Source organism: Rattus norvegicus, chromosome 3 (assembly GCF_021556685.1).
Source record: "Rattus norvegicus strain SHRSP/BbbUtx chromosome 3, alternate assembly SHRSP_T2T, whole genome shotgun sequence".
Lineage (NCBI taxonomy): Eukaryota > Metazoa > Chordata > Mammalia > Rodentia > Muridae > Rattus > Rattus norvegicus.
The window spans coordinates 142,820,469-142,839,881 of record NC_141536.1 but is presented as its reverse complement, the minus strand read 5'-3'; the positions used below and the strand labels follow the sequence as shown (position 1 = coordinate 142,839,881).

Below are 19,413 nucleotides of genomic sequence, written 5' to 3'. Positions count from 1 at the left end.
GAAACCCTGTCTCAAGGGAAAAAAAAAAAAAAAGCAAACCCAAAATCAAACAGTACTTTCAAACTGTGCCTGTGATTCTGGCATTTGGAAGAATGAGGTGGGAGGAATGAGGAGAGTTGGTGGTCAGTCTGGGCTACATAGGAAGATCTCAATAAGAAAGAAAAGAAAAGAAAAGAAAAGAACAAATGAACCTCACATAACCTCACAATCCGCCCAGCCTGGACTACATAGGGAGTTGAGTTCCAGGCCAGCCCAAGATAATCCTGAGATTAAGTGTCAACACCTCTTATGAGCCCTGTCCCCTGGAAAAAGCATACTTTGTTCTGTTTGAGCAAGGCGGAGTATGCAGAGCAGTTTCTGTATGGGGCGTGCAGGATATACTGGTGTGTTTCTTTCTTTTACAGATTAAGGACTGCAGGTGCCATGCATCCTTTACAGCGTGTCTTCCGAGCACAGAGGCTATCAGCACCATTGACCTCCATGTGCTGGGTGTTGCTTAGGACCTTCAGGGCACATAACAGCACTTCCTGTCCTGATCCAGAGGGGAAGAGCTCAGAAGGAGTTCAGAAGGATTTCAGCTCCAGGCTAGCCACTGGACCGACTTTTCAGCATTTTTTAAGAAGTGCTTCAGTTCCTCAAGAGAAACCATCTTCTCCAGAAGTGGAGGACCCACCTCCCTATCTCTCAGGGGATGAACTTCTAGGAAGGCAGAGAAAGGGTTGGCTTTATTTTCCCCCCCTTTGGCTTCCTTCTTTGCTCCATTGCGGCATCTGTGATCTGATTGCTTTTGCTGTTGTCTTATTATGTTCTTGGCTTTAGGGAGTTAATAGAGTAGGTAGATTGCCTACCAAGTAGTGTTATTCTAAAGAAACTCAAGGGCTGGGCTGGGGGAGAGTTGTGTGGTAGGGTGATTGCCTAGCATGCCCAAAGCTCTGAGCTCCATCCACAGCATCCTTATCTCCTCAGGAAAAACCTCAATGCTGTGCACTCATGAATTGCAGTCCTCTCTTTGGTTACATATGGAGATACTGTAATCTCTGTTTTAATTATAATCTTTAGGATTGCATTTAAATTGCATCATTTATTGTATGCGTGTAGCAGCTGTGGAAATCAGGGGATAACTTGTGAGACTTGGTTGTCTCCTTCCACCATGTGTGTTGAGAGGTTAGAAGTCATCAGGCTTGCTGGCAGGAGCCTTTATCCATTGAGCCACCTTGCCCAAGCCTGTCTTTTGAAACTGGGTTAGTTTGGAATTCATACTCCTCTTACCTCAGCCTCCAAACTGATGGAATCACTCATACCTGCCATCTGCCACCTCTTCTGGTTTAGAATTTTATTCTTGGGGCTGACAAGATGACTCAGAAGGTAAAGTTGCTTGCTGTCAAATCTGATGACCTGAGTTTGATCCCAGGAGCCCACATGGTGGAAGGAGAGAGCTGACTGCCACAAGTTGTCCTCTGACCTCCGTACTGGTGCCATGGCATATGTACCCTCACCTCCCTATATACATACATACATATACATACACACATACACTTACATACACACACACACATATACACACATCCATACAAACATACATATATATACATATATATATACATATATACATATATACATATATACATATATATATATATATATATATATATATGTTGGCTAGCATGTGACACACACCTTTTTTTTTTTTTTCCTCAGCACTTGGCAGGCAGAGCAGTGGTGTCTCTATGAGTTCAAAGCTAGCCTGGTCTGCATAATGAGTTACAGATTAGCCAGAGCTATATAATGAGACCCCCACCTAAACAAAACAAAACCTGATGTTTTCTGTTTTTTGTTTTGCTTTTTGTGAAGTAATCTGTCTCTTTAGTCCAGGTTGTCCTGGAGCTCACTGTGTAGCTAAGGCTGGCTTCACATTCATGATTCTCTTGCCTTGGCCTCGTATGTGTTGGCTTTATGAGTATGATGCACTCTGCCCGACTTCTACTTGGAAGCCTGCTGGTGGTAATGGCGTTGTTACTAGAAATATGATTTGAAAGAACCTACTGAAGTGTGAAATTCATGTTTTGGAACTTTGTGTAAATTTGTATTTTTACTTCAAAACAGACCATGTTTGTTTTCATTTTTATTCTGTGGTGTGTCCCCTCTGACCAATTCTGCCGTTTCCAGAGCTAGAGACCCCCTGATTAGAGGAGGACTACAATACAGGGGTGTGAGTTTAGATTTCCTTAAAGAGGGTCATCATATGCCCTTCTATTTCAAATACCACACATAGAATAAGTGTGTGCATATGATGTTGTATTTTCTTGTTCTGAAAGGCTATTACTAATTTGGGGGGGTCTCTCTGGCAGTTGATGGTGTTTTAGGGTTGAGGCAACATTAGATTTTGTGACTAATTAGTTGCCTCTGATGTTTCTGAGGGCTTTGTCAAGGAGGCCCAAAACATGTGGCCCTCTGTCTACCTTGGAATCAGCCTGCTTTTCATTGCAGTCTACCTCGAGACCTATGGCTGTCAGATGAATGTGAATGACACAGAGATAGCCTGGTCCATTTTACAGAAGAGCGGCTACTTGCGGACCAGCAACCTTCAAGAGGTATTTGAATTCCTTGCTTCCCTGTTTCCTGGGCTTGGGCTCTTCTGCTTTGGTGCAGGTTCTTAGATGCAGTGAATCTCAGGAGGAGGTTGTCGCCTGCTGAGTTAGTTCCTTTGAGTGATGTGTTAATTCCTTTAGTGACATGTACTGTAGGACTGGCATAAACTAACTGATGGCTCAGCTATTTTGAGCTCTCATGGTGCAGTTCATCTTCAGGAAAGGAGTTATCAAACTTATGGTAACATGGCTGTAATGGAGTGGAGGCAGGAGGGTGTAGAATTTGAGGCCATGATGACTACAGGGCATTACTGTGTCTCCAAAGCCAAACCGAGTCAGAGGAAAGCAAAGATTGCTGTGGAGAATGGGAGTAAGGCGTAAGGAGTTAGGGCATAGAGGATAAGGAGCTTTCCCTGGGGAGTTCTCGAAGGAGATGGTGGTGGTTGCATTCCAGTGTTCCAGTGTTCTTATTATAGCCCTGTATCCTTGAAAATGGTTAAGATGATACGATTTATTCTCTGTACGTCATCATGATAATAGAAAAAAGCAGGTGGACTGCTTGGTGGTGATCCTGCCAGGCTAACTTCAAAGTTTATGTTTCTTTTTCTTGCTCTCTCCTAGGCCGATGTGATCCTTCTTGTCACGTGTTCTATCAGGTACAAATTTGTTCTCTCTGTAAGAAGTGAATGTAATATGTATAATCATGTCAGGGGGGCTTACTTATGGAGATGAACCAATGGCCAGGTCAGCATTAAGAGTTTTTCACATAACAGACATAGTCCTGATGTAACTGGCTGACATTTGATAACATGTCCTGTGTGTTGGGTTCCATGTGACCACTATACATGGATGTATTTATTTAATTCTCACAGTAGCAATTTGTGAAGTTGTTCCTCTTATTGCATGGTAGTACACACTGCAATCCTGACACTGCAAAAGTTGAAGGGGATTGTGAGTTCTGGACTAGCCTGGACTACACAGTGAGAGCTGCCTAAAAGGGAAAGATTAGCTGCATAAATGCCCAAAACAAGCTCTATACGTTATACTGAGTTTTAGAAGGACTGAGCTCCTAAATTTCCTGATGTTTTCTGGCTACTAGTGGCATAGTCTTATAATGTATGCACCTGATTTGATGTGTAGCCAAATGGTTGGGAAACAGAATTTTGAAAAAAAATAAAAAAAAAAGAGTGGCATCTTCAGAGGTGGTTAGGAAGTACCTGATCATGAGAAGTCCATCAGAAGTGATAGACTGCAGAGGTGGTTCAGCAGTCGGAACACTGGCTGCTCTCCTAGAAGACTTGAGTTCAGTCTCTCACACCCACATGGTGCCTCACAGTCGTCTTCAGTTCCAGTTCCAGGGGACCCGATCCCTCTACAGGAGCTAGGCACACACAGCTGCTGGGTACACGAACATGCATGACAAATTAAAGAAATGAATTAAGAAAGTGAACATACCCCCTTTTGTTTGTTCGTTGTTCAAGGCATGGTAGTGTCCCCTTGATCTGACATGTTTCTTATGGGGCCTCTGTTGAATGATACTGAGCTAGTTGTTAGGAGAGATTCAGAAATGAACCTCTCAAAAGGCAGGCTTTAAGGAGCTTGGCCTAGTATTGGGACAAGACAGGTCTATAAGTAGCCCACTGACATCTGACAGAAAATACTAAGTAAACATTAAACAAACCAGGGTGGTGGCTTATGCCTGTAATCCTAGTATTTGGGAGGTCAAGGAAGATGGAGTGCTGTGAGTTTGAGAATATCTTAGGCTACATAATGAGTTTTGGGTTAGCCTGGGCTACAGAATGTGTGAAACAACAAAAACAAATTGCCAAATTCAGGAGAAGCAGAGCTACGGTGGAGTGTACTTGAAGGGAGGAGACTCACAGAAGAGTTGGGAAGAAGTGGTTTTTCTTCCCATTGTCCTGTTCCCCTATCTTGCCCTATAGTTTATTTTCGACTCATTTTCGCCACTTTGGATCTTTGCAGGGAGAAGGCTGAGCAGACCATCTGGAACCGTTTACATCAGCTAAAAGTCCTGAAGGCAAAGCGACCACGCTCCCGGGTACCTCTGAGGATTGGGATTCTAGGTATCCAGTCATTTTCAAATATTCCATTTTGAGACTTGTGTTACTTGAGTGACAGAAGCCATCTAGGAGGGGCCAAGGCTTGCAAGTGACTTTTCTGGCGATGGCCCACCATTTTGGATGGCCTGTGATGGGTGAGTTCTAAAAATGTAGGGTTCTTAGAGAATTCATCCCAGAATTAATTCTTGCTGCTGATAGGTCTTTCCTGTCATTATTGCATAGCCTAATGATTCCTGGGCATCAGCCCACCATATTGGACAGATTAGCATGAATTTGTACTCATGTAGTAATGCTGTGTAGACAAATTGATGATTTTATAATTCTGAAACTTATACAAGTAATTTTGAGCCCTCTAAAATCTGCAAATAGTATTCTGTAAACTTTCATGTGTCATAGGCTAATTGTACTAGGATAAGAAAATAGGCTTTGTGATCAAAAGAAAACATTCTAGGTCAGGTCCAAGGATGAAGCCACAGTGTGCACTATGATAAAGCAAGGCCATGTGAAACTGTTGCTTTGAACTTATAATGAGCTTATGGAGTGAAACACTGCTCTGAACTTACTACTAACATCCTTCTGTAACTCTCCTTTTGTGTAAAATTTTATCTGAGGTAATTTTATAAAATGCTTTTGTCTAAGAAGGTATATGAAGGCCAGAGAGAAGAAATAAAGTGTGGCATCTGGGTCTCTGCCCCATCCACCAAATATATATATCTGTATGTATGTCTGTATATATGCACAATATGTCTATATGTATATGTGTCTGACTATATATATATGTACACACACACATATGTATGTGTGTGTGTGTGTGTGTGTGTGTGTGTGTGTAGGAATATGTATTATGTAAGTATGCATGAACACTTCTGGAATTGTTGAGACCGGTGTTTGGGCCCTGTCAAAGTGTGTGTGTGTGTGTCTGTGTATGTTTGTGTGTGTCTGTATGTGTGTTTGAATTCTCCCTTTCTTCCTTTTCTTTTTACTCTGGTTTATAAAGTATTGACAGACACCAAGCCTCTCAGCTGATCAGCGAGGCCCAGGAGTAGAAGGACAAAGACCCTGAATAGGTAGATTTTTCTTTCTTAGTCCCTTGCTGCTATCAGCAGGAGAAAATTGCCAGAAGCCAGAGGCTTTTGGCCTTAGACTAGCAAAGAGTTAAAAAATAGAAGGATTGCCAAAGATAAATGAGATTTGGCTTTGATGGTCACTTACTCCATACCCCTTCACTACCTTCCTCAGAAAACTGGGTGCTGGGATAGGCCACTAGCACTAGAGTTTTTCCTTTTGAGCAGCGGTTCCCAACCTTCCTAATGCTGTGACCCTTTAATACAGTTCCTCATGTTGTGGTGATCCCCCCCAACCATAAAATTATTTTCATTGCTACTTCATAACTGTAGTTTTGCTACTGTTATGAATCATAATGTAAATATCTGATATGCAGGACATCTGATATGCGACCCCTGTAGAAAACCCTAAGGGGTCCTGTGAGCTTTTTGTAGCGCTTGGAAGGAATGGATGCTCAGATGGTGATGAGCTTCCTAGACTGATAGACTTCCTAGAGCCTGGTGTAGTGTGTATACCCAGTGATGGATGCAGGAATAGCCTTTGGTGTCTGGAGGACAACGTGAGTTTCCAGGGTAGTTATCTTTGATGTGAAATACTGAACATGTGAAAATCCAGGTCTATCCTGACCAGTATGGTAGTTGGTAGTCACATTTAAAATAAAATTTCCAAAAATCACTTCTTCCTTTGCATCAGACACATTTCAGTGTCTCAGTAGCCACACCTGACTAGGGGTCACCAGCTTGTGCAGCATCTGTAGTCACTTCCATCTAGCATATTCCTTCTCCGTATAGAAAGCTCTGTTGGACAGTTCTGGTCTAGGTGGCTAGGAAACATAATTAAAAAATAAATGCCCGGGGCTTGGCAAGGTGGCTCAGAGGGGAAAGCACTTGCCATCAAACCCGCTGATCTGAGTTTGATTGTGGAAAGTCATATGGTAGAAGGAGAGAGCCCACTTTGTCCTCTGTATACTGCAGTACACACACACACACACACACACACACACATACACACACACACAAATAAATTAAACAGAAAAAGATACTTTAATCGAAAGAAAACTCTGCATTTTTTCTGTCCAGAATTTGGCTAATGTCTTAGTTAGGGTTTTATGCTGTGAACAGACACCATGACCAATGCAAGTCTTATAAAGGACATTTAACTGGGGCTGGCTCACAGGTTCAGAGGTTCAGTCCATTGCCATCATTGCGGGAGCATGGCAGCATCCTGGCAGGCATGGTGCAGGAGGAGCTGAGAGTTCTACATATTCATCTGAAGGCTGCTAGTGGAAGACTGACTTCCAGGTAGCTAGGACTAGGGTGCAAAAGCCCACATCTATTCCAACAAGACCACACCTCCAAATAGTGCCACTTCCTGGGCCAAGCATATTGAAACCATGACAATTAATATATTTAACTTTATGCATAGTAGACTGTCTATTATAGTCTGGTTAACTTAATCACTCTTATTAAAACCACACACAGCCTCCGCCTCCTGAGTGCTGGTATTAAAGGAGTACACCACCACCACCCAGCTTGTCATTTCCTACTTAATCCTTCTAGAACTGTCCTTGTATGTGCAGTCATATACACATAAGGAATCTTTTCCTATCCTCCTTTTTTCTTTCTTTTTTTTTTCGGAGCTGGGGACTGAATCCAGGGCCTTGCGCTCGATAGGTAAGCACTCTACCGCTGAGCTAAATCCCCAACCCCTCCTATCCTCCTTTTTTTTTTTTTTTTTTTCCTTTTTTTTTTTTCGGAGCTGGGGACCAAACCCAGGGCCTTGTGCTCGATAGGCAAGCACTCTACCGCTGAGCTAAATCCCCAACCCCTCCTATCCTCCTTTTAAAACATAAATACTTGGGCAGGAGAGATAGCTCAGAGCTTAAGAGCACTGACTGCTCTTCTAGAAGTCCTGATTCAATTCCCAGCAACCACATGGTGGCTCACAACCATCTGTAATGGAATCCGATGTCCTCTTCTGGTGTGTCTGAATGAAGACAGCAACAGTGTACTCATATACATACATAAATCTTTAAAGCAAATAATTTAAAAGACATAAATATTATTATTTTAAAGATCTGTTTATTATGTATACAGTGTTCTGCCTGCATGTATGCCATCTTGCCAGCTCAATACATATACATATTTGTTAGATGGAACAAACTTCAACCAGTTAACTCCAATAACTATTTTTTCTCTTAGCCTTTTTATACCACCTAAGACAGAGTTCTCCATGTAGGAAAAAGATCATCTTATAGCTACAAGTTATATATTCTCTAAAATAAAAAATCACCACAAACACATATTCTTCAAAAACAGATTAAAATTATTACACAGCAGATAATTATGTATTCTTCTTTTGGAACTCATACCTAACTAAACATTTCCTATCTCTCCAGCCCTTAAACCATCTCCTTAATAACAAAACCTTCTCTCAACTACCCTAACTTTCTAAAACTATTTAAATCAAATCAGGAGTTTTATAAAATCATTAATTCATCTAAACAGCATCATCTTCATGGTGATCTGCAGGAAAATTGCCAAACAGAGTGGGCTGTCATCCAGGATGGAATCACACCAGACTATAGGCCGTGAGGGTCTCTCCTTGCCTAATCACACCATGCCACATATATGAGTAATATAGCAATGACAGACACGAGAAGGCACAGCAGTAGCAAGAAGTCCTGGGACAGAGCCCCTAGGGCTGTGCCTCTTCAAGGTACAGCCATCGAAGCTGTGCAAAAGAGTGGCCTGTCTCCAGGAAGCTTACCTGTCCACTACTGTTCTTATGTGGCGTCCGCCAGGCGAGTCTAGGTTGGGTCAACTTAACAGCTCAAACAATGGGGTTAGGGTGGGGAGATGGCTCAGTGGCTAAGAGCATATGTTGCTCTTCCACAGGACCTGAGTTGGCTCCTACTCTAGCTCCCTGAAATATCCAACACCCTCTTCTGTCCTACACAGGCACTTGTACTCATGTGCATCCCCGCCCCACTAATTATACATACAATCTTTAAAAAAACCTTAAAAAACAAACTGTGGGGCTGGAGAGATGAATCAGCAGTGAAGAGCACATACTGTTTTCACAAAGGATTCAACTTTGGTTCCCAGCTTCTGCGTTGGGCAGCTTACAACTGCTTGTACTTGCAGATCCAGGGATTTAACCCTCCTTTCTGAATTTAACAGGCAACGTCACTCATGTGCACATACTCATACACAGGTGCACATTCACATAAACAAAAAAAAAACCTTTAAAGAAACCCCAAACAACTACCAGTATAAGGAGTTTGTAAAAGATGTACTTTAAAGGTTTTGTTTGTTTTTCAAGACAGGGTTTCCCTGTGAAGCCCTGGCTGCCCTGGAGCTCGCTCCATAGACCAGGCTTGCATTGAACTCACAGAGCTCTGCCTGCCTCTTCCTCCTGAGTTCTGGAGTTAAAAATGTGTACTGCCACCACCACCACCTCCACCTCCACCACCTCCACCTCCACCATCACCTCCACCATCACCTCCACCACCACCACCTCCTCCACCTCCACCATCACCTCCACCATCACCTCCACCATCACCTCCACCTCCACCTCCACCACCACCACCTCCTCCACCTCCACCACCACCACCACCTCCTCCACCTCCACCTCCACCTCCACCATCACCTCCACCACCTCCACCACCACCTCCTCCACCTCCACCACCTCCTCCACCACCACCACCTCCTCCACCTCCACCATCACCTCCACCATCTCCTCCACCACCACCACCTCCTCCACCTCCTCCACTACCACCTCCACCTCCACCACCTCCACCTCCACCTCCAGCAGCGTTCCATCTCCAGCAATGGTGAAAAACATTGAGTTGCTTTGAATATTTCTGTGATGTTTTTGTATCTGAAGATATGGGTTCAGTGGTATGGGTTGGGTTTGAAGGATAATACTAAACTCTTAAAGAAGTTTTTTCTGTTTTTGGTCTTCACGTTATAAATCATGTGCACTAAACAAAAGCCAGGAACCAAGTGAGCCGGGGGTAAGGTGCTAGTTTCTTTTGCTTCCTAGGCTGCATGGCTGAGAGACTGAAGGGAGAGATCCTCAACAGGGAGAAAATGGTAGATCTTTTGGCTGGTCCAGATGCCTATCGAGACCTTCCCCGGCTGCTGGCCGTTGTGGAGTCAGGTCAGCAAGCAGCAAATGTGCTTCTCTCTCTGGATGAGACCTACGCGGATATCATGCCAGTCCAAACGAGCCCCAGTGCCACTTCTGCCTTCGTGTGAGTCACTATGTGAGAGTCGGGCTGAGTGGCCCTCATCCCTCTCTCTTGCTTTTGAAATAGCATGTTAGTCTTACTGTTGAACATAGGAAAATGAATAAGTATGCTCAGTTATAGTACAGCATATAGAAACCAACCTCTAATGTAGTAAAATCCCCTCACACCATCATCCTTGCCATGCCCATCATCCCTGCTCCTGCTCTCTGAGGCCATTTCATTTCTCAAGGGTGTCCATGTCAGTCATATCTATCTATCTGCCTGCCTTTCTTTCTTCCTTTCTTTCTTTCTTTCTTTCTTTCTTTCTTTCTTTCTTTCTTTCTTTCTTTCTTTCTCTCTCTCTCTCTCTCTCTCTCTCTCTCTCTCTCTTTTTCTCTCTCTCTCTTTCTTTCTCTCTTTCTTTCTTTCTCTCTCTCTCTCTCTCTCTCCACTCTCCTCTCTCTCTCTCTCTCTCTCTCTCTCTTTCTTGGTTCTTCAAGACAAGAGTTTCTCTGTGTAGCCCCGGTCATCCTGAAATTTGCTCTGTAGACCAGGCTGGCCTTGAACTCAGAGATCTGCCTGCCTTTGTCTCTTGAGTGCTGGTATTAAAGGAGTACGACGCCATCACCCAGCTTGTCATTTCTTTCTTAATCCTTCTAGAACTATTCTTGTATCTGCAGTCATATACACATAAGGAGTCTTTTCCTACCCTCTTTTTAAAACATAAATATTATTATTTTAAAGATTTGTTTATTTATTATGTATAGTGTTCTGCCTGCACGTATGCCTGCAGGCCAGAAGAGGGCATCAGATCTCATTACAGATGGTTGTGAGCCACCATGTGGTTGCTGGGAATTGAACTCAGGACCTGTGGAAGGGCAGTCAGTGCTCTTGATACATGAGCCATCTCTCTAGCCCAATATTATTGTTTTGTTTATTTTCACTTAAAGAAATATCTTGGACTTTCTTGATAGAACTTTTTTTAAGCTACTGTAGTATATGCTTGCAATCTGAGGCTGACTGAGGCAGGAAGATTGTTGTGAATTTGTGGCCATTTTGTGTGTTCCAGGCTAGTCTCTGTTACTTGGAAAGCCTTCGTCTTAGAATTAGAAAACAGTAGCTGGGAAGAAGCTCCTGACAGTTGGGAGCAGGAGGCAGGTACACTGCCTACTGTGAGTTCAAGGGCAGCCTGGGCTCTACAGCATTGCCAGCAATTCAGGACTCCATTGAGAGACCCTGACTCAGAAAACCAAAGCTGGAGTCAGGTTTGCTGATGCATATTCGTAAATGCAACACTTGGGAGGTGGAGGCAGGAGGATCAGGAGTTCAAGATCATCCATGGTTTTTGCTACATAGCAAGTTTAAGTCTAACCTGACTCACATAAGATCCCATTCCAAAGAAAAAGAATGTGGGAGAAATGCAAACTATGTTTTAAATTCAGGGTGTGTTTTATAACCTGTGTAGACATAGAGTTAGTTTGTTTTCAGTCTCTACATAAGGTTGCAATGTTAGTATATGTACACACTAACATACCTATAACACAGTAGCAGCACCGCGCATCTGAGTCAGCCTTCACCACTGTGCTTCCATCAGCATCTCACCGTGTCGGTCTGGTCATAGTCTGACTGCATACTTACAGATCTCACGTTAGTGCAGTGTGACTGCATACTTACAGATCTCACGTTAGTGCAGTGAGTGTGACTGCATACTTACAGATCTCACGTTAGTGCAGTGTGACTGCATACTTACAGATCTCACGTTAGTGCAGTGAGTGTGACTGCATACTTACAGATCTCACGTTAGTGCAGTGAGTGTGACTGCATACTTACAGATCTCACATTAGTGCAGTGAGTGTGACTGCATACTTACAGATCTCACGTTAGTGCAGTGAGTGTGACTGCATACTTACAGATCTCACATTAGTGCAGTGAGTGTGACTGCATACTTACAGATCTCACGTTAGTGCAGTGAGTGTGACTGCATACTTACAGATCTCACATTAGTGCAGTGAGTGTGACTGCATACTTACAGATCTCACGTTAGTGCAGTGAGTGTGACTGCATACTTACAGATCTCACGTTAGTGCAGTGAGTGTGACTGCATACTTACAGATCTCACGTTAGTGCAGTGAGTGTGACTGCATACTTACAGATCTCACGTTAGTGCAGTGAGTGTGACTGCATACTTACAGATCTCACGTTAGTGCAGTGAGTGTGACTGCATACTTACAGATCTCACGTTAGTGCAGTGAGTGTGACTGCATACTTACAGATCTCACGTTAGTGCAGTGAGTGTGACTGCATACTTACAGATCTCACGTTAGTGCAGTGAGTGTGACTGCATACTTACAGATCTCACATTAGTGCAGTGAGTGTGACTGCATACTTACAGATCTCACGTTAGTGCAGTGAGTGTGACTGCATACTTACAGATCTCACATTAGTGCAGTGAGTGTGACTGCATACTTACAGATCTCACGTTAGTGCAGTGAGTGTGACTGCATACTTACAGATCTCACGTTAGTGCAGTGAGTGTGACTGCATACTTACAGATCTCACGTTAGTGCAGTGAGTGTGACTGCATACTTACAGATCTCACGTTAGTGCAGTGAGTGTGACTGCATACTTACAGATCTCACGTTAGTGCAGTGAGTGTGACTGCATACTTACAGATCTCACGTTAGTGCAGTGAGTGTGACTGCATACTTACAGATCTCACGTTAGTGCAGTGAGTGTGACTGCATACTTACAGATCTCACGTTAGTGCAGTGAGTGTGACTGCATACTTACAGATCTCACGTTAGTGCAGTGAGTGTGACTGCATACTTACAGATCTCACGTTAGTGCAGTGAGTGTGACTGCATACTTACAGATCTCACGTTAGTGCAGTGAGTGTGACTGCATACTTACAGATCTCACGTTAGTGCAGTGAGTGTGACTGCATACTTACAGATCTCACGTTAGTGCAGTGAGTGTGACTGCATACTTACAGATCTCACGTTAGTGCAGTGAGTGTGACTGCATACTTACAGATCTCACGTTAGTGCAGTGAGTGTGACTGCATACTTACAGATCTCACGTTAGTGCAGTGAGTGTGACTGCATACTTACAGATCTCACGTTAGTGCAGTGAGTGTGACTGCATACTTACAGATCTCACGTTAGTGCAGTGAGTGTGACTGCATACTTACAGATCTCACGTTAGTGCAGTGAGTGTGACTGCATACTTACAGATCTCACGTTAGTGCAGTGAGTGTGACTGCATACTTACAGATCTCACGTTAGTGCAGTGAGTGTGACTGCATACTTACAGATCTCACGTTAGTGCAGTGAGTGTGACTGCATACTTACAGATCTCACGTTAGTGCAGTGAGTGTGACTGCATACTTACAGATCTCACGTTAGTGCAGTGAGTGTGACTGCATACTTACAGATCTCACGTTAGTGCAGTGAGTGTGACTGCATACTTACAGATCTCACGTTAGTGCAGTGAGTGTGACTGCATACTTACAGATCTCACGTTAGTGCAGTGAGTGTGACTGCATACTTACAGATCTCACGTTAGTGCAGTGAGTGTGACTGCATACTTACAGATCTCACGTTAGTGCAGTGAGTGTGACTGCATACTTACAGATCTCACGTTAGTGCAGTGAGTGTGACTGCATACTTACAGATCTCACGTTAGTGCAGTGAGTGTGACTGCATACTTACAGATCTCACGTTAGTGCAGTGAGTGTGACTGCATACTTACAGATCTCACGTTAGTGCAGTGAGTGTGACTGCATACTTACAGATCTCACATTAGTGCAGTGAGTGTGACTGCATACTTACAGATCTCACGTTAGTGCAGTGAGTGTGACTGCATACTTACAGATCTCACGTTAGTGCAGTGAGTGTGACTGCATACTTACAGATCTCACGTTAGTGCAGTGAGTGTGACTGCATACTTACAGATCTCACGTTAGTGCAGTGAGTGTGACTGCATACTTACAGATCTCACGTTAGTGCAGTGAGTGTGACTGCATACTTACAGATCTCACGTTAGTGCAGTGAGTGTGACTGCATACTTACAGATCTCACGTTAGTGCAGTGAGTGTGACTGCATACTTACAGATCTCACGTTAGTGCAGTGAGTGTGACTGCATACTTACAGATCTCACGTTAGTGCAGTGAGTGTGACTGCATACTTACAGATCTCACGTTAGTGCAGTGAGTGTGACTGCATACTTACAGATCTCACGTTAGTGCAGTGAGTGTGACTGCATACTTACAGATCTCACGTTAGTGCAGTGAGTGTGACTGCATACTTACAGATCTCACGTTAGTGCAGTGAGTGTGACTGCATACTTACAGATCTCACGTTAGTGCAGTGAGTGTGACTGCATACTTACAGATCTCACGTTAGTGCAGTGAGTGTGACTGCATACTTACAGATCTCACGTTAGTGCAGTGAGTGTGACTGCATACTTACAGATCTCACGTTAGTGCAGTGAGTGTGACTGCATACTTACAGATCTCACGTTAGTGCAGTGAGTGTGACTGCATACTTACAGATCTCACATTAGTGCAGTGCGACTGCATACTTACAGATCTCACATTAGTGCAGTGCGACTGCATACTTACAGATCTCACGTTAGTGCAGTGAGTGAGACTGCATACTTACAGATCTCACGTTAGTGCAGTGAGTGTGACTGCATACTTACAGATCTCACGTTAGTGCAGTGAGTGTGACTGCATACTTACAGATCTCACGTTAGTGCAGTGAGTGTGACTGCATACTTACAGATCTCACATTAGTGCAGTGCGACTGCATACTTACAGATCTCACATTAGTGCAGTGCGACTGCATACTTACAGATCTCACGTTAGTGCAGTGAGTGTGACTGCATACTTACAGATCTCACGTTAGTGCAGTGAGTGTGACTGCATACTTACAGATCTCACGTTAGTGCAGTGAGTGTGACTGCATACTTACAGATCTCACATTAGTGCAGTGCGACTGCATACTTACAGATCTCACATTAGTGCAGTGCGACTGCATACTTACAGATCTCACGTTAGTGCAGTGAGTGTGACTGCATACTTACAGATCTCACATTAGTGCAGTGCGACTGCATACTTACAGATCTCACGTTAGTGCAGTTGACGTTGGAGGCAAAGAAAACCCAACAACAGTAGAGCTGTGACCTATTGCTTGAGATTGCTAAGACAACATTGCCTCCTCATTAACTGTGTCCCGACACTTTCTTCCCTAGGTCAATCATGCGGGGCTGCGACAATATGTGCAGTTACTGTATCGTTCCTTTCACTCGGGGCAGGGAGAGGAGTCGGCCAGTTGCCTCCATTCTAGATGAAGTGAGGAAGCTCTCTGAGCAGGTAAAGTTATTCACGCTCTCTTCTGCTGAGCATGTTCTGGCCAGGCTGAGGACAACCTTTCTAATTATGTAGCCTATGTTATTTCTTCCCCCTGCCTAGGCAGAGGGAGTTCCATCCCTGGTAGCTTGTAAAATTTATTTTCATTTGCTAAGTTTATCTCCCTCTTTCCCATTTCCAACTCCCTATAGTACAAAACTCTGTGTAAGGGATTGATGGTAATTGAAACCTGCCTTTACTTCCTGAGTTGGCATTACAGGCATGCACATTCTTTACTTAAGGTTTTATTCTGTTGTTCAGTCTTTGGATAAGATACTCAAGTATGAAATTATTGAATTAAAGAGATTTTTATATGTTTCTTGGTAGACTCAGCTAATATTTTAAAAAATGTATTTAAATTCATGTTCTGTCTGTATGTCTGTCTGTCTCCATGTATGTGGGTGTCAGTTAACCTGGAACTGGAATTACGGACAGTTGTCAAGTGCCATGTAGGTGTTAGGATTTGAGTCTGGGTGCTTTGGAAGAGCAGCCAATGCTCTTGACCACTGACCCATCTCTCTAGCTCCTGAATCAGCTAATTTTTAATCAGTGGTTTGGCATGAAGCTGTTCACCAAGTTTTAAACTTGTTTTCAACATGGTTTTTCTGTTTTCAGGGGCTAAAAGAAGTGACACTTCTAGGTCAGAATGTTAATAGTTTTCGGGACAATTCAGAAGTCCAGTTCAGTAGTACAGGGTCTGCCAACCTCAGCCGTGGCTTTACTACCAACTATAAACCCAAACAAGGAGGGCTTCGTTTTTCTCACCTTCTGGATCAGGTTTCAAGAATAGATCCTGAAATGAGGATTCGTTTCACCTCTCCTCACCCCAAGGATTTTCCCGATGAGGTGAGTGTTATTATGTCCGACAAATGTTATCAGCATCCTAAAGCATATTATTGCCTGCACCCAGTAGTACATATCAGAGATCCTGAATCCTGCTCTGGGATTCTATGTTACATTGCAGTGTCTCCTTGAAGACCTATTGGTCCTTCGGCAAGATTTTAAAGTTCCCCAGGGTCAGGAAGGCGATAGGATGGTTTTGAGTGGGAGCCTGGAACCACTTGTGTAGTGAGACGTTTGTCAAGGTGGGCAGCTGCAGGGTAGTGATGGTGGTGGCGGTGATACAGTGAGGACAGAGGAGACAATATGGTGTAGTGATAAAGTACCCAGACTGTAGCCTGAGACACACTTGGGCTCAAATCCCAGCTCTTGTCCGGTGTGAGATTCATGTTTCTCATGTTTATAATGCTAGCTTTGGGAAGTTGACACAGGTGGGTTATAAATGCCAGGCCAGCCTTGGCTACATAGTGAGTGCCAGGCCAGCCTTGGCTACATAGTGGGTGCCAGGCCAGTTAGGACAACTTAGCAAGGCTATGTCTTCTGTTTTCCTTTCCCAAGACAGGGTTTCTCTGTGTAGCCCTGGCTGTCTTAGAACTCACTTGAACTCAGAGGTCTGCCTGCCTCTGCCTCCCAAGTGCTGGGATTAAATGTGTGCACCCAATCCACCTTTTAATTACTCGAAACTTAGCGTTTGCGGAGGAGCAGTGAGGAGTAAGTTACCAAGCACGTGTTACACGCCTTTGACTCTGGCACGCAGGAAGCGAGTCAGGCGGCTTGCTGAGTTGGATGCCTGCCTTGCTACATAGAGAAATCTGGTCTCAAATGAGACGAAACAAAAACTGAAACTAGACAATGGTAGCCTTCTCCCAGAATGTAGAGACTATTTTTCCTACTGGTTCTTTGGTAAGCCTTAGGTAACCCATAATGTGTTCTGTTTAATCAGGTTCTACAGCTGATTCGTGAGAGACACAACATCTGTAAGCAGATCCACCTGCCAGCCCAGAGTGGGAGCAGCCGTGTACTGGAGGCCATGCGGAGAGGGTGAGACCTACTCGGGGAGGGGCATCCTTGGCCTTCCCAGTTTTCCTGAATTGCTACACACTGCACTTGTTGCTAAGGACCTAGTAGAGTGTACAACACACAGTAGTGAACTGATAAGTGATTGTTGTTTGAGTAAATCTGTGGACAGTGAACTTGCTGCTGTGTAGCCCCTAACCAGAAGAGGGATTGAGTCTATTTCTTAGCATTTTTTAATGTAAGTGCTTACTGGGCACCTGTGTGTGTGTGTGTGTGTGTGTGTGTGTGTGTGTGTGTGTGTGTGTGTGTAGGGGTGTTTATTTTGATTTGTCTTTCAAGACAGCATTTCATTGTGTAGCCCTGGCTATCTTGGAACTTGCTCTGTAGACCAGACTGGCCTCAAACTCACAGAGATCTGCCTGCCTCTGTCTCTCAAGTGGTGGGATTAAAAGTGTGCTACACACCACCCAGTGAAATTATAGTCTTTAAAAACTTGCAGGATGGGCTGGAGAGATGGCTCAGTGGTTAAGAGCACTGACTGTTCTTCCAGAGGTCCTGAGTTCAAATCCCAGCAATCACATGGTGGTTCACAGCTGATGCCCTCTTCTGATGTGTCTGAAGACAGCTATAGTGTAGTTATATATAATAGATAAATAAATCAATAAATCTTTAAAAAATAAAAACTTGCAGGAGTAATAAAGATTTTTAGGTCTAAGAATATAAATGCAGGGCGCATGACTCACTTTGGAAATAAGTTTACAGAGGTGAGACCCAAGACAGAGTTCAGAGAACTAGAACTTCGTCTCATTTTCCACAGAGGCAAAGATTAAGGGACTTTTTCTATCTTTCAGATTTTGTTTATTGTATATGGGTCTTTGCCTGCATGTATGCATCACGTGTATACATTGTTCAAGGAGACCAGAAGAAGGCATTTGGTCCTGAAATTGGAGAAACAGACGGTTGTAAGCTGCCATGTAGGTTCTAAGAGTTGAATAGACAGTGCTCTTGACCACTGAGCCGCCTCTCCAACCCCTAGAGGTCTTCTTAAGTGTTTAATTTTTTTTCTTGGTTTGTTAAATGTAATGTCCTTAGGAGCTGCGGCGTGTGCGTGTGTGCGTGTGCATGTGTGCGTGTGTCCGTGCGTGTGAGTGCGCGTGCATGTGCGTGCGTGCGTGTGTGTGCGTGTGTGTGCGTGTGTGCGTGTATGTGTGTATGTGTGCGCGTGTGTGTATATGTGCATGTGTGTGCATATGCGTGTGCGTGTGTGCGTATGCGTGTGTGCATGCGTGCATGCGTGTGGGTGTGTGGGTATGCGTGTGTGTGCGTGTGTGCGTGTATGTGTGTGCGTGTGTGTGTGCATGTGTGTGTGTGTGCGTGCGTGTGTGCGTGTGTGTGTGTGCATGTGTGTGTGTGTGTGTGTGTGTACCAGAGGATAAATGTCGTGAGTTGGTTTTCCTCTTCTACCATGTATGTTCCAGGGATTGAACTTGAATCATCAGGTTTGGTAACAAGTATCTGTCTGTGGAGACATCTCAAGATGAGCACATGGGTAAATTCATAGTGTTGTCTCTGTATAACGTTCACTTGAATAAGATTGAGCCTGCTGTGGCAGTGTACTTCTATGATGTACTCTTGGGAGGTAGAGCCAGGAAGAGCAGAAGGTTAAGGCTGACTTGAGCTACAGAGACCTTGTAACCCTGCCCTCCCTCCCCTGAAAAGGATGAGCAGTTCATCTGGGTCTTGTCTTTTCTTTACTGCAGATATTCAAGAGAAGCATACGTGGCTTTGGTTCATCATATCAGGGAGGCTATCCCAGGTACAGTTAAGAAATGCTGAGTGCATTGCCACAGTTCACAGGCGTCTTGTTCGATTACCAGCCTCTGGCAAGTTCCTTGTGCTGTCATGTCATAGTTTGCGCTGCTTCTGTGTTCATTCTCTGCTTCCCTGTTTTCCTTTCTCTGTTCCACTTCCTTTCCGTCCTTCTGACGGAAGGAAGTGTGTGTGTGTGTGTGTGTGTGTGTGTGTGTGTGTGTGTGTGTGTGCTAGAGATCGAATGGCATGTGCTTTGCCATTGAAGTGCATCTCTGCACTTGGATTTTGACGCTGTGTCTTGTTATGGTGCTCAGGCCTTGAACTTGACCTGACGACTTCATTGCTATTGCTTGGATTATAAACAT

At 44.0% G+C, this 19,413-nt stretch overlaps 1 protein-coding gene across 28 annotated transcripts in view; it reads left to right on the top strand.

Annotated features, from left to right (window-relative positions):
- Positions 1–19,413, top strand: part of Cdk5rap1 (CDK5RAP1 mitochondrial tRNA methylthiotransferase) — a 140,877-nt gene that overhangs the window by 1,448 nt on the left and 120,016 nt on the right. For 19 of the 28 annotated variants that reach the window (XR_015682074.1, XR_015682076.1, XR_015682071.1 and 16 more), the window contains 9 exons: positions 405–718; positions 2,488–2,591; positions 3,210–3,244; positions 4,572–4,672; positions 9,782–9,992; positions 15,223–15,343; positions 15,995–16,225; positions 17,163–17,260; positions 18,997–19,052. Coding sequence is in view for 14 of the 28 variants with exons in the window: in XM_087649128.1 (XP_087505254.1) it covers positions 405–718; positions 2,488–2,591; positions 3,210–3,244; positions 4,572–4,672; positions 9,782–9,992; positions 15,223–15,343; positions 15,995–16,225; positions 17,163–17,260; positions 18,997–19,052 (1,271 nt within the window). In the remaining 14 variants the exon portion in view is untranslated. The remainder of the gene's footprint in view (positions 1–404; positions 719–2,487; positions 2,592–3,209; positions 3,245–4,571; positions 4,673–9,781; positions 9,993–15,222; positions 15,344–15,994; positions 16,226–17,162; positions 17,261–18,996; positions 19,053–19,413) is intronic. The other 9 variants (XR_015682077.1, XR_015682069.1, XR_015682070.1 and 6 more) reach the window with 1 other exon arrangement.